This window comes from Solanum lycopersicum, chromosome 5 (genome assembly GCF_036512215.1).
Source record: "Solanum lycopersicum chromosome 5, SLM_r2.1".
NCBI classification, from domain to species: Eukaryota; Viridiplantae; Streptophyta; class Magnoliopsida; order Solanales; family Solanaceae; genus Solanum; species Solanum lycopersicum.
Genome location: NC_090804.1, coordinates 1369847 through 1383034, shown reverse-complemented (window position 1 = coordinate 1383034; position 13188 = coordinate 1369847). Strand labels below are relative to the sequence as shown.

General features: G+C 35.3%; 1 protein-coding gene across 2 annotated transcripts; it reads right to left on the bottom strand.

Moving 5' to 3' along the window:
• Positions 1–535: 535 nt before the first annotated feature.
• LOC101245162 (actin-related protein 2/3 complex subunit 1A) lies at positions 536–11287 on the bottom strand. 2 transcript variants are annotated; one of them, XM_010322331.4, is made up of 16 exons: positions 10968–11287; positions 10815–10892; positions 9836–9921; positions 8883–8959; positions 8257–8351; positions 7346–7415; positions 5934–6003; positions 4980–5053; positions 4847–4889; positions 3754–3835; positions 3459–3547; positions 3293–3378; positions 1312–1378; positions 1021–1115; positions 867–925; positions 536–784 (listed from the first exon to the last, which is right to left on the bottom strand). In XM_010322331.4, exons 2-16 carry the CDS (start codon positions 10882–10884, stop codon positions 720–722), a joined length of 1128 nt encoding a protein of 375 aa, XP_010320633.1. In that variant the 5' UTR covers positions 10885–10892; positions 10968–11287; the 3' UTR covers positions 536–719. The 2 variants fall into 2 exon arrangements, with proteins under 2 accessions (XP_010320633.1, XP_004238729.1); XM_004238681.5 differs by having other exon boundaries at positions 10815–10905; positions 10968–11092.
• Between the last annotated feature and the right edge of the window lie 1901 nt (positions 11288–13188).

Below are 13188 nucleotides of genomic sequence, written 5' to 3'. Positions count from 1 at the left end.
CTTTAGTCTCTGCAGGGTTAGGTTCTAAAGGCAGGCTAACTCTTGAATTGTCCGGATTCATAAGTAGTAGCTTAGTTATTCTCACTCAGCCTTATCAAGTGTGTCTGTGAAAGTGATTTGTGTCAGTATTTAAGCAAACAAGATGCAAATGTCCAAACATGAAAGAAGTTGTATTTGTTATAGATCCAAGTATCATACCATGTAGGCTAATCTTTAAGTTATGAATTGGTATATAATCTTAGATCAAGTAAAACAGTAGGACTACATGTTAAAAGTTACTATTAAAAATCATTCGGGGCGGCTCAGTGATTAGGGCTTGAAACTTCAACGTTAGAGGTCTCAAGTTCAAAACCCCTTGCTTTCTTTGGATTAAGCTCATCACACCAAGCTTGTCTAGTGCAGGTTATCTCTCCTACGTGATTTGCAAGCTATTGTATAGAAGCGGAGGTTTTACCCTGTCCGCACCCAAAGGATAGCGGCTGTAGGTTTTCCTTGTCATTTAAAAAAAGAAGTTGGGATTAAACATGTAAATCTATTTTTCGAATACGGAATAAGTAAAATTTCAGCATAGCTTTTTGAGATGTCATGTTTAAACAAATTCATGAGTTGTTCAATCATTTTACAGCTGTTCCAACTATACCTTAGAAAGGTCTTAGCAAAGAAAAACTTTTTACATCATACAGATGGACAGAATTATGATATGCCAGTTCAAAAATGGTTCATAGATAGTCCAATAAATCTTCTTGTTTCTGCAAATCCCATGTCACTATCTTCCCGTCAAGTCCTGAAATGTTATCGAGGATTCACATGAATCTCCGGTTACAGAAAGAGGCTTCGAATGAAGTATATAATCCATACAAACTAACCTGAAGTGGTGAAACGGGTGACACTAGATTTTCTCTGTTTTGCAAGTGGTAATATGCAACTGGGATAAAGAAAAATGTATTGATGTAAGAACTATTCAAAGCTTAAATGGAAGGAAGGGGGCATGAAAAAAATGTGATTTTGTTGAAATATTACTTGATACAGTTGTCATGAGCGCCTCTTGACTGCTCAACGTTGTTGCTGGCTGAAAACTTTGATTGACCATAGAATTTCCCAAATGCTTCCGAAAACTGTCAAATATACGGAGATAAGAGACAAATAAAGAGCCATGGTATATGGACGGCACAAGTAGAAAATCGATCAGATGTACCAACTGTACTAGGCCTAGGTTAAAAGGTCATGGGATAACTGTATAAGTGCACTGCTCTAGCCCATCACTGAAGTTTAAAGGTAAGATAATTTCAGAACTATCTTTGGGATAACTACCTGTGATCCACCATATTTGGCACTTGAAGACGCTGATTTCCGTTCATCGAGGAATCTCAAGAAACTCCTGAAGCATAAAAAACATACTTAATTAATTACCTCCTCAATAGTATAAGTAGATTGAGGATTTCAGTGATAGTTAACCTTATGAGAGAATAGACAACATAGAGACCACGGTTAGCCTTGGATCTCAAAAAAATGTCTGATTTGGTCATCATAGCTGACGCGGGTTTCTGAAAAAAGGGCAGAGCACTTGGTGACCTACCACAGTGGGCTGGCTAAGACCTGGATAGATTACCTACTCCATAAGAAGTGTTATGCCAGGACCGCAAGGTTATCCCAATCAAGAATCTTACGCTTATGAATTTAGAGATCAAAAGGAAGAAGAGGATTGTATATGATCAATCCTTGATCAACTGGGGAGGCTTGACATACGTCAAAGCTAAGGAGATGGGGAGTAGTGGGGACGCAGATATATGTGGTCTAGGACAGCAAGTTACAGTAGGCAGCTAGAGAAGTGTTCGGGATTTCGAGGGGTAACTTAGGTGAACATAAAGGGGACTGGTGGTGGAATGAAGAGGTTCATCAAAAAGTGAAAGTCAAGAATGGGGAGAAGCATAAGACAATGAAGAAGGAACCAAAGTTGGCAGTTATGGAGGCATAAAAGGCAGTTTTTAAGCACTTGTATAAAGAGCTCGAGACAAAGGCCGGGACAAGAAGTTATATAGGCTCGCCAAGGCAAGAGAGGAGAGCTCGTGACCTGAACCAAATGAAACCCATCAAGGATGAAAATGACAAAGTAATAGTAGAAGAGGCACACATCAGAGAGAGATGACGAAATAATAGAAGAGGCACACATCAGAGAGAGATGACACATATTTTCACAAGCTATTAAATGAAGAGGGTGGCACAAATATCATACTGGGGGATTTAGAGCACTCTGAGAGTCGTGGATATTCGAGTACTGTACGTGCATAAAATCTACGGAGGATAAGAGGACAATTCGTAGGATGAGGAAGGGAAGAGCGACGGCCAGACGAGATCCCAGTGACATTTTGGAAGAAAAAGTTGAGGAAGTGAGACTGAGATGATTCAGGCATTTAAAAAGGTGCACAGATGCACCAATTAAGAGGTGTGAGAAGTTTGTTGTAGTAAATCTAAGGAAATACAGGTAGGCCGAAAAAGAATTATATGGAGGTAGTTCATCATGAGCTGACACATTTTCAGTTCACCAAGGACATGAATCTAGACAGATGGGCATGGAGGTCAAGGATTAGGATAAAATGTTACTATATAGACAAGCGTGGTCGCACTTTTATGTGGGAGAGGCAGAGGCTAGTCTTCTCCTCCTTATAAGTAGTGTTATTAGTACTCTTGTAGTATCTAGTATAATACCCTTTCCAATTTTTACTACTACCTTCTTTTCCAAATTTGTTAGGGTAAGGTTTGTGTACATCCTACCTCCCTAGACCTTACACTGGTATGTTGTTATTGGTATAGCCGTATATATATTTCATGTAGGTCCTTCAAAATACAATTAAGTGGATAATCCCACATTGGATACTTAGCCATACCCATATTATAGAAATGCATACCTAATAAAAACCAATTTTTATGTTTGGGTTTAACTATAAGTACAACTACATTTAATCAAGTAATTTACTGGCATTCAAGAGGTTAAGCAAGCTTCAAGAAGAAACAAGGTAGAGACTAGAGAGTGAAACCTTCTTTCACTACATGACTAGCACTTCCCCAAGCGTTTCAACATGTCCTTAAAAAGAATACACAATTTTGCATAGAAAATGGAGAATTGATTTACTGTGAGGCTTATAGGAACAGTAGTGAGTTGCACCTCTATAAAATATTATCAGTGATCACCAAAGCAACATCACGCCCAAAAAGAACCCGAAGGAAAACAAGGAATAATAGAGACCAGGAAAGGAAGCAAGCATTGCAAGTTCCAGATATTTAACATACATACCAGAGTCCACTTTCATCTGCCACAAATACCATCGGGTTGCAATCAAATCCCACTCCAACAACCATCCTTTCAGAAAGAAACAATACCTGCAAGAGAAGTCTTGATTACACAACAAATATTAAGGTCTAAAATAGACAAAGTAAAATGAGACAGGATTCTGACCCACATCACGAAGAGGCAAATCACGGATTGCTACACTTTGTGCTGCAGCAGAGGGACCAACTTCATCAACAAAGTATATCATGGAGTTATGACCTGAGAGACCATCCAAAACCCAATATCTAAGCTGCATTAGTATTACATGCAAAATTCTGGGTACTTAGTCCAAGATCAAGAAAAATAAAAAATTGCACAATTGAACACACATACACAGTATGCGAATATGCAACCAAAAATGAGACAGTTGAAGCACTGCTAAAAATAATGCAAAAGCCAAAGAAGCAAAGAAAGGAATATCTGACCTACATATGCTAAGGTGTTGCCACTTGGGGACCATCTGACACCAAAAGCCCAGCAAAAGCATAGATCAAGCTGAACAATTTGCTGCATTTTAATATGAATAAAGGATCTATTAGTCTTTCTATGGACATATAATGAAAATAGGACATATGAATGCTATCCAGAATTCTTTTTTTTACAAAAAAAACATCAATGAAGATTTTCTGATGTCTGCCAGCCAATTCCTTAGAATATTATCTTGCAAGACAAAACAATTTTCCGAAAGAAGAAACGAGCATCATCTATTAATACCACATGTCACTGTCAAGCTTTCAGACAGCCTGTTATAGGCACTGTCAATCAACCGAACTGAAGGAAAATGTTACCGGATTTAAACCAGTTAAAAGCACAAAAAATACACGTGCTTGAAGAGGCCGAAGTAACATCAACAGAAAGGGGGAAAGCACATAAGAGTATGAAAACAGAGCTACCCAGTTTGAAGTCAAAGCTACATGTAATATTTCAAAACCGATTTAGGAAACTCTAATAACATCTATTCAACAAGTAGGTATGGCAAACTATCATAGCAATTATATCTTTGATACTCGACATGCCAAAATATACAGAGCTGTAACTGGATTGGAAAAGTTGCACATGGACAGAAGAGTAGAATCATATGGCTTTCAGGGCTGGGCCAGTTTAAAACCATGAATAGTTAATAGTTATAAGAAGCGTTAATAGAGTTCAGAAAATTTGAGTTGTTCCATGCCCATGACATGTCAGTGTGCTCCTGGTTTATAAAATATCTGATATTTTCACAGGAGAGTGAGTGAAGGTCAACTTTATTTTGATTTCACAAGAAATTATCTGACTCTGTTCAGTGCTTCAGTTGGCGAGAGAATTCCAATTTAGTCAAACACAAAAATTATGCACTCCACCTTTTTAAGATTACCATTTGCTTACCCAATGAATAAGTTAATATATTTATGAAGCTCTCTTCTAGTTCACTCAACAGGGGTATTTAAAGTAAACTTGTTAAGGGTAAGATATGAGCAGCTTTCTTTGAACATAAAGAAAAACAGAAATGAGGGTTACAATATAAGATAAGATTCAGACCTCTCCAAATTTGGTATCTGCAGAACTCCCCATGGCAGAGTCTCTGTTCCATTGAGTGAGAAATTGTAAGAAACAGTGATAATATTGAAGAAATCTAATTGTATGGAGGAGAACATAACTTCGAGAAACATACTTTGAATCGACGCCTTTAATGAATGTTGAAAATACTCTACATTTACCATCAGTGGACGTTGTTGCTAGAAGAACCTGCAGGAATATTTTCACCAAAATCGGTTCAAAGTGATAACTTACAAGCTAACCTTTTAAATTAGAAAAAGCTACTGATAAATAGTAGCAAGTGTATCTAACATTTTCTTTTGAGACAGTAACAACTTGTATTCTATTCCAAAACAAAAACCAGAACCTGCCAGAACAAGTTACAGATTCCTAAAACCAGAAGATTGAGTGTATCTAACATTTAATGGACCATTATTTTCTTGATACACGATATATATACACACACGCGCAGATGGGTCGCACAAAGTATCAACAAAATGGATGATATAACACAAATTCCCAAGTTCGAGTAGCTAAGATCTATGACCAACCAGTAGGGGCTTAAAATACTCCTTCGCATTAACATCAAGAGAGATGTGGAGATCATATAATATCGTCTACATCAGCAGGAGGATAGCTTTTATTTTCAAGATCACATTTTAACTTTTATTTACTGAGCAACATTACCATCTTCCGGTTAGCTATACACTATAATTACTTATGATGTGGTTTAGCTTCCACTAACTTAAGGGAATTAAGCTTGAAATGTCTTATTCCAGCATCTATAGCTCCCTTCAACTTCTAAAATACAATACTTAAGCTTACGATACATGTGGGGATTGCCATGATCATCATGACGTTACTTAAAATTGTGTCAATAAATTCATAGCAACTGTTTTGCAATTCAATGGAATTTTTTTAAAAAAAAGGAATGAAATACTCAAAATGACAAAGCTGCAAGTCAAGAAAAAGGAAAGTACTCAAATCTTTTCAGAAAATATTTTCCAAATAACAGTGCAACTATTTAAATGAATGCTGGGTATCCTTTTGCTGCTACATGATGCAATAAAATAGAGAGAAACAGACGCACATTATTTGGATGCCAGGCAATACTTGTTACGGATGAATCATGTCTTTTCCTGATAAGCTTACTCACCCACCTGTGAAAAAATTAAGATAAAATTAAACATGTTCCTGTAAAAAGTAAGTGTTACTCCACTCGTAGTGATTAGTATATGTATTAGCTTGAGTATAATTGAAAATGCAAGATGTCGGTATCTCTTTTCACCTCTGAGATTAATCATATGGTTTTTCATTTGTTCATCACTAGTCAAAAAGTTTAGCCTCTATACACCTATGGATTGACACAATACCAAATTCACAGTTACCATTGTACTATGCATGAAGCAAACAAGCAATGCCATCAAATGAGGAGTGGGACTCTTTTGGTTCATCATTAGTCATAAAGTTTGGTTGGTGTATACCTATGGATTAACAGAATACAAAATTCACAGATAACATTGTCCTAAGAAGCAACTAGATACACTACATCAACAAACTAAGAGTGAAATATCAGCCACTGAGAACTGTTATTAGTCTAAAAGGCCAGTATTTCAGTAATGATTTGTCATGGACAACTTCAACAGAAACCCAATCTACAGTTTACTGAATGTTAATGAATAATGATGAAATCATAGATTGAACCATCGAATTTGAAAAAATGGGTGTGGTATCGTAAAGCTTGGTGTTGGTTAAGTTCACGAGTTGGAGATAAGAGGACTAGAACTGCTGACATTCATTGCAGAGTAAACAACCACCACCAAGGTTCCCCGACTGATTCAACCATAGAGATCAATGATAGATAATTACTCCCACCGAGCACGGCTTAAACTTTCATAGTACTGTTCTCTCCAAAGAGAAACTTAGCAACTCTTCTCAAAATCTCATTTAACAGGGTTAAAATCCCATTCTCCTTTTTGTTTTTGAAAGTAATTAGTTCTATCGCAGGCATCAAATAGATGAATAATAGTTACTGGAACCCCATTCTAGCTTAAGATTCTTGTGGTTCCGGAGGATCCAACTAAAGGAGAACCAGGAACTGAGGGCTTTTGCCCCTTTCTGCCAGACTCTTTGGTCTTAAGAACGTTGGTTTTAAGAATGAGTCATTGTCCTCCTCAGCCCATTCGTGCATCTAACTAATGTGACCTAAATACTGCTCATTCTAAGGCATATGATAGCATTTAGATATAAGAAACCATATGTGCAGGTCATTCTTTAGCACTGAGTTTGCGAAGGATTTAACTTGTTCAGCTATCACATGGAGAAGTAATGTTACCAATTAAAAAAAAATTATCAGGTAAAGTATGATCCATATAAACAATAAGCGTCCAGGGGAAGCCTCTTACAACAACAAAAAAAAAAAGAGTAGCTTCTGTACATCGCTGGCTCTTATCTAAAAACTCAAGGAGCTGACAAAATCCAAAACAGAATGGGATATATTACCAGTTATTTTCTTGCTCGTAGTAGCATATACAAACAGTTTTAGCTCCACTTCCGACAGCAAACTTGTTTTCTGCAAGACAAATTTAATAAGCTAATGAAAGAAGCGAAGCAAGTTTATGGTTTAATGTCAGAAATATGCTAGTGAGATAGAAGATTAGAAATGAAGCTCAGTTGCACATGGTCTGTGACTCTATATAAAATCTTTTAAACCGTGTACACTTAGAACATAAGATAAGATGAATATTGATGACTGGGTTTTGTAAAATTTGGAAATTCCAACTTAAAATCAGTGGCCCGCATGCAATAGAAAAGAGCATACAAAAAGAGGTTAAGCCATATATGTGGAGCCATTTTCACATAGAACAACTTGCCGAAGAGAGGTCTACGAATTTGTAATGGACGTTCTATGTGTGAAAGAGACACAGAAGACACAAACCAGTTTTTATGCATTGATCAGAGGTTGCTCAATTGTGCAATATGTTCCTACATATCTATGAGGTCAACTGTTAATGCCTAGGACATTGAATGATGTATTGCTTGGCTAAAGAGAGAGGACTGAATAAAAACAAAAGGAGGGTATCCAGAGAAAACATGTTTGGTGGTTTTTCTTGGAAAGCAAGAACTCTAAGATGCTTTGAAGGAAAAAGGGCTTCTATTCAAGAACTCAAAAGTACCAGTTGACTTTCAATATTTGTCATTTGGTGTAATCTTGAATGGTTCTTTTAGTTAGAAACGATGTTACAGTTCAATAATGTTTTGCAAGAGGTGTCTCTGATCATGGAGGGTTTATCCAGACTTTTGAAATCAGATCCACCGTTTTACTTCACATAATAATTTAATTTATTTACTTCATCAAAACAAAATATAATGGAAAAAAATGAGCATAGAAAAGAATTAAGAGACTTGAATACCTTTTGGACTCCACTGCACACAAAGTGCTGCACGATTCAGCCTGAGAATAACCAGGGTAGGAACCCAACCTGTCGCTTCTTGGTTCCAGACATATCTACAGAGAATATTATTCCTTAAGCAAATTAATTCATAATAAATGCCCCACATTGTGAAATCATGGGATACGCACATGCATGCACACATCTCCATCTCCCTCACACACATACCCCTTTAATCCTCTTTGTGTTTCCCCCACTCGACCCATATTACCTTAGTCTATTTTCAAGTCAAGCTGAACTATTGTACACACATTAAAAAGAATCAATTAAATTACATTAGAGAGGATAAGATACAGAAAGATCCTACAACAAAATGTGTTATACCGAACAAAGAACCAACTCTGTAGCTTTGTCAACCATATAGATTGTCACAGACTTGCGTGTATTAAGCTCTGCTAGAAAAAGCAGAAGAGTGATACTGTAGCCCCATCAGGGTGAAGTGTCTTTAAAGTTTAAAGCACCTTAAGAAAGAAAACCCCTGATTCTAATCTTCACAGATATTACTTTGAACAATGAATTGATGATATCAGTTATCACCAATTTAATACTGTCAAACACGACAAATTCAAAGGTTGATAGTTACTTACGAATTACGGTCATGAGAAACAGTGACTATTTTGTTGGATCTGTAACTCCAATCGATACCAGAAACAATTTGGTCATGCTGCAGCATAAAGGAAACATAAGAATCAAATTAACAACAATGTTTCAGTCAAATGGAATTGAAAAGAATCATAACACTGTGATACAATAATAGAAGATAAATAATGGATGATATCAGAATGAACATAGATTGCCGAAATCTTATCTTTATCAAATAATATAAAATTAAAGAGGTTCTCTGAAATTTTCAACAGCACATTAACAGACATAGAAGCTAATCAAAGGAATGCAACAGGCTTTAATTAACGAAATGTGGTCCTCTATCCAAATATTTGACTAATAATCCTTATGGAGGAAAAAGAGAAGAGTGCAAGGTAGGCTGGAACATGCCTAAGAGAGCTGATCACTTGGAACTCACTGCCTTCATTCCTATGGTGGATCATCTGGGTAAAAAGGATCACTAGAATTTTCTAAAGAAAAAGGAAATCAGTTAGCATTAAGTACAGACGCATCTCTTAGTTCTCTTTTGGTTGTGACATGGCAATTGCATATCACATAGCATCCATAGTAGATTTTTTGGGCTCGTTTCACTTTGCTGCACTTTCATGGAATATCTTTTACCAATCAGAAGAAAAGAGAGAGTAACGGGAAGAGCATCCCAGCTATAACCAAAAATACAAAGTTATAGGCAGCAAAACATGAGACACCACTGAGATTTTGACCTTTTAACAAATTGATTGCATGAAGAGATGATATAAAAAGTGTTCCTCAGACTATCCTAACAACAACGAAGTACATATTTATAAACGGGAAAAGCATCACAGTAAAATACAAATTTATAGGCAGCAAAACAATATACACCACCAAGATTTTGACCTTTTAACAAATTGATAACATGAAGAGATGATATTAAGAGTGTAACTCAGACTATATTTACCTTTTGAAGAACATGGACCTTCTCCCACTTGTCTTCTGATAGTTTATAAATATGTACTTCACTGTTGTTAGGACAGAATGCAATCACTGCAAAGGCAAGATATACAGGCATTAGCAACTCATTCCATCTAATAACATCACACAAACCAAGCCACTACATACCACACAAAACATACTTTATAACTAGTATATTTATATAAATGCACCACCCTCACTCACACTCGTAATATAAATTTAGATTATTAGTGAATTAAATCACTGCACTCAAACTACCCTTCGTAGCAACAGGTGCAATCTTAGCATAAATACTTGCAGCCAAGGGTATGGCCAAGTGAATGAGCAGAGGAGAACTATGAGGTCTCATGTTCAAATTCCGGCGGTGAAAAAATACTAGGTCATGTCAAACCATCTATCTAATGATAGGGACAGTTACCTGATACGTGCGCGGAGGGGGAACAAGGGGTTCATTTCTACAAAATCACAATGTAGGTACAAGGTTAAAATTATATATAATTGAATTCCATTAGCTTCTTTGTTAGCTCACTTTTTATATTTTGAATCCCCTTAGTAAAATTCATAACCCCATTTCTACTCTAATTGAATAGTCCAGACACACCCAAGCATACCCCTATTTCATTGTGTATATAAACAACAACAGCCAATTTCCAAACCTATCATTCCATAACCATTATGAATGAGCAAAACACTATAAAAGGTAACAAGTAACTCATCCTATGATCCTACTCAATAAAATAAATGATAGAAAACAAATCTATCTACTACCCACTTAAACATTGGTGAAAAAAAAACGAAATTCTAGTTGAAAAAACTGTTTTTGAGCAACCTCTGTAAATGAAGCTCCGTCAGAGCAATACAGCTATGCTTCAAAACTTATTCTATAACAATTCAAAAAAATTCCTTTTCCAGACAATAATTATTTCATTCGAATTATACTGATGACTAAAAGGAGAAGTGCTTACTGGACAGGTCGGGACTCCAAGCATGGCAAGAAATGCACTGAGCAAACTTGTGTACTGAAGTTGCTGCCATTGATTTGCCTACAAAAATGATCTAAAAAATACGATTAGCAGTGAAAATGGAAGATCTGCAGAGAGAAAACGAAGGATCTGTACCTGTAAAACGAGATCTAGAATCCAAACGCTGAGTAATTTGCAGTGTATTTGAAGAATCCAAAAATGCTTCGATCAGCAGAAAAGAAGAAAAATTGTGGGGTAGTAAATAACAATATTCAAAAATCACAGGACTGAAGTGACAAAAATGACTTTAGCTAACTTTTGGGCCCAGATAGTGACCCGGTGGGTAGAAGCCCAAAATTTAAGTCTTTTGACCTCCCCTCGTTTTATCGATAAAATTTTAAGATTAAAAATATTATGAAAAAAATTAATCGGGTGAGAATTTTTTACAAATTTGATCGACTTGATATGGCTTGTACTCGTTTAATTGTTCACGAAGCGTCAATTTATTAACACAATATTATGTTGTGATCTTATCCTATTAAATTATTCAGAATTTTGCTACATTGTCATAATTTTATGTTTTCTCTGTTATTTACGAAAATTCATAAATTGACATCTTTTTATATGTTAATTTTCATTTTTGCCTATCTTATTAAATAAGGCAAAGTTATGTTAGAAGTAAGACTCAACTTTTTATTTGATGTATATCTAAATTATATTTTGTTTAATTATTTCGAACTTGTTTATTCTTTCATCGTGTATATCTTTATTGTTCACTTGGCGTAGAAATTGACGACACAATATATTAGACGCGTGAGGAAGTAAGTTTTTGCCACATCCTAAAGCTACAACGATTAAAAAAATGTAAAATCTCTATTTCTTTTTTTAACATTTGACATATTTTAAACGAAAAATAGAGCAAAATGTAAATGAAAAAGTAAAAAAAACAAAGATGATTATTAATATTTAATAATTAGAAAGGGTATAATAATAAACTATTATATTGGATTATCGGTTTACCATCCAATAGTAAAAAAATTGATACCGAATCAATAACCCAATAAAATTTTATATAAATTCATTAAAAACACAATAACCTAATAATGTATTTTTTTTATTTGATTTATTGGGCGGTTGGATTTTTTCACACTCCTACTAAAGCCTAAATCTACTTTTATAAATAATTAAGAAATTATATATTTTAAAGACATTATATTATACGAATATCAAATCTGTTTTGCTGCTCCGCAAAATTCTTCATTATCAAGAAATATAGAAGTTCTTAATTTGTGTGGCCATGCATTTTTCCATGATATATAGTAAGAATAATTTTATCAATGTACTCAAATTACTAATGCATAATAGGTTGAAAGATGCATTTTTAGAAGAGTTGCAGTGTATATTAAAAAACAAAACAAAACAAAATTTCATATCCAACAACAAAAGATAGCTTAATAATTAGTATATTTCAAAGTTGGTAGCTAAAAGGACTTATATGGTCAAGAGGCTCTTTTTATAAGGGTAACAAGTAAATGATCTTGAGCCTTGTGGTCATTGAATATTCCTCAAAGTATTATTATGCATATTATACATAAATATCTCTTTGACAATCCATTGAAATACGAATTCATCATCCAGGAAATGCAAAGACTTTACTAACCAACACATGTTCATAATAGTTTCCCAATAATCACAGGAGCAATGAAGACGCGTACTTTGATAAATACTTTGGTCGTTAAATGCAAGTTTAACGTTGTATTTTTTGGTCCATAAGAGTGTTTCATAGTCTTCCAAGATCCATATATCCAATCTATTTTGATAGATAAACAATTGGCAAAGTGACATATTAGAGTCATCTTTCACTAAAAGAGACATTGAGTGATGTATTATCTATGAGCTACAACTTTCTCCGGCTCTTCTTTGTCCATATTAAGCATCATGATTCCATTAGCACAAGGAGGAACATTGGGATTGTATATGGAATATCTCTAATCCCACCATGCCCTGTATAATGTCGTTCCTAATCACATCTCTTCTAGTATGTCCACACATTCATTGAACTTAAGTGCAAGCCCTGTGCACTCTTAAGGACTAACCACTATATAGAACTTACCTTCAAGCCTTGATGTCACACTCAAATCACATAACACCTCTAAAGGAAGCCTCCATCCCCCCTGCTCCAGTATAGTGTGAGATATCGTCATCAATCTCTTTAATTCCTTCCATTATTGACCTAGGATACTTGAGACTTCCTTCTTGGGGATGAATTCTTTATCAATCTTCACTTTCACATCCAATGAAAAAATATATGTTAACAATGAGATTCGAACCTTGGTACAACAACATTAAAAGAGTCTTAAGTACCCATCCTAGAACC

Bases quoted from the DNA above. Each gene is read 5' to 3' on its own strand.
- LOC101245162 (XM_010322331.4), bottom strand. From the start codon at position 10,884: ATGGCAGCAACTTCAGTACACAAGTTTGCTCAGTGCATTTCTTGCCAT. The intron at 7,416-8,256 runs GTATTCAAGTCT...TTTGTCTTGCAG, and splicing joins TGTGCAGTGGAGTCCAAAAG to AAAACAAGTTTGCTGTCGGA. The intron at 6,004-7,345 runs GTAATATATCCC...ATTTTTTCACAG, and splicing joins TACGAGCAAGAAAATAACTG to GTGGGTGAGTAAGCTTATCA.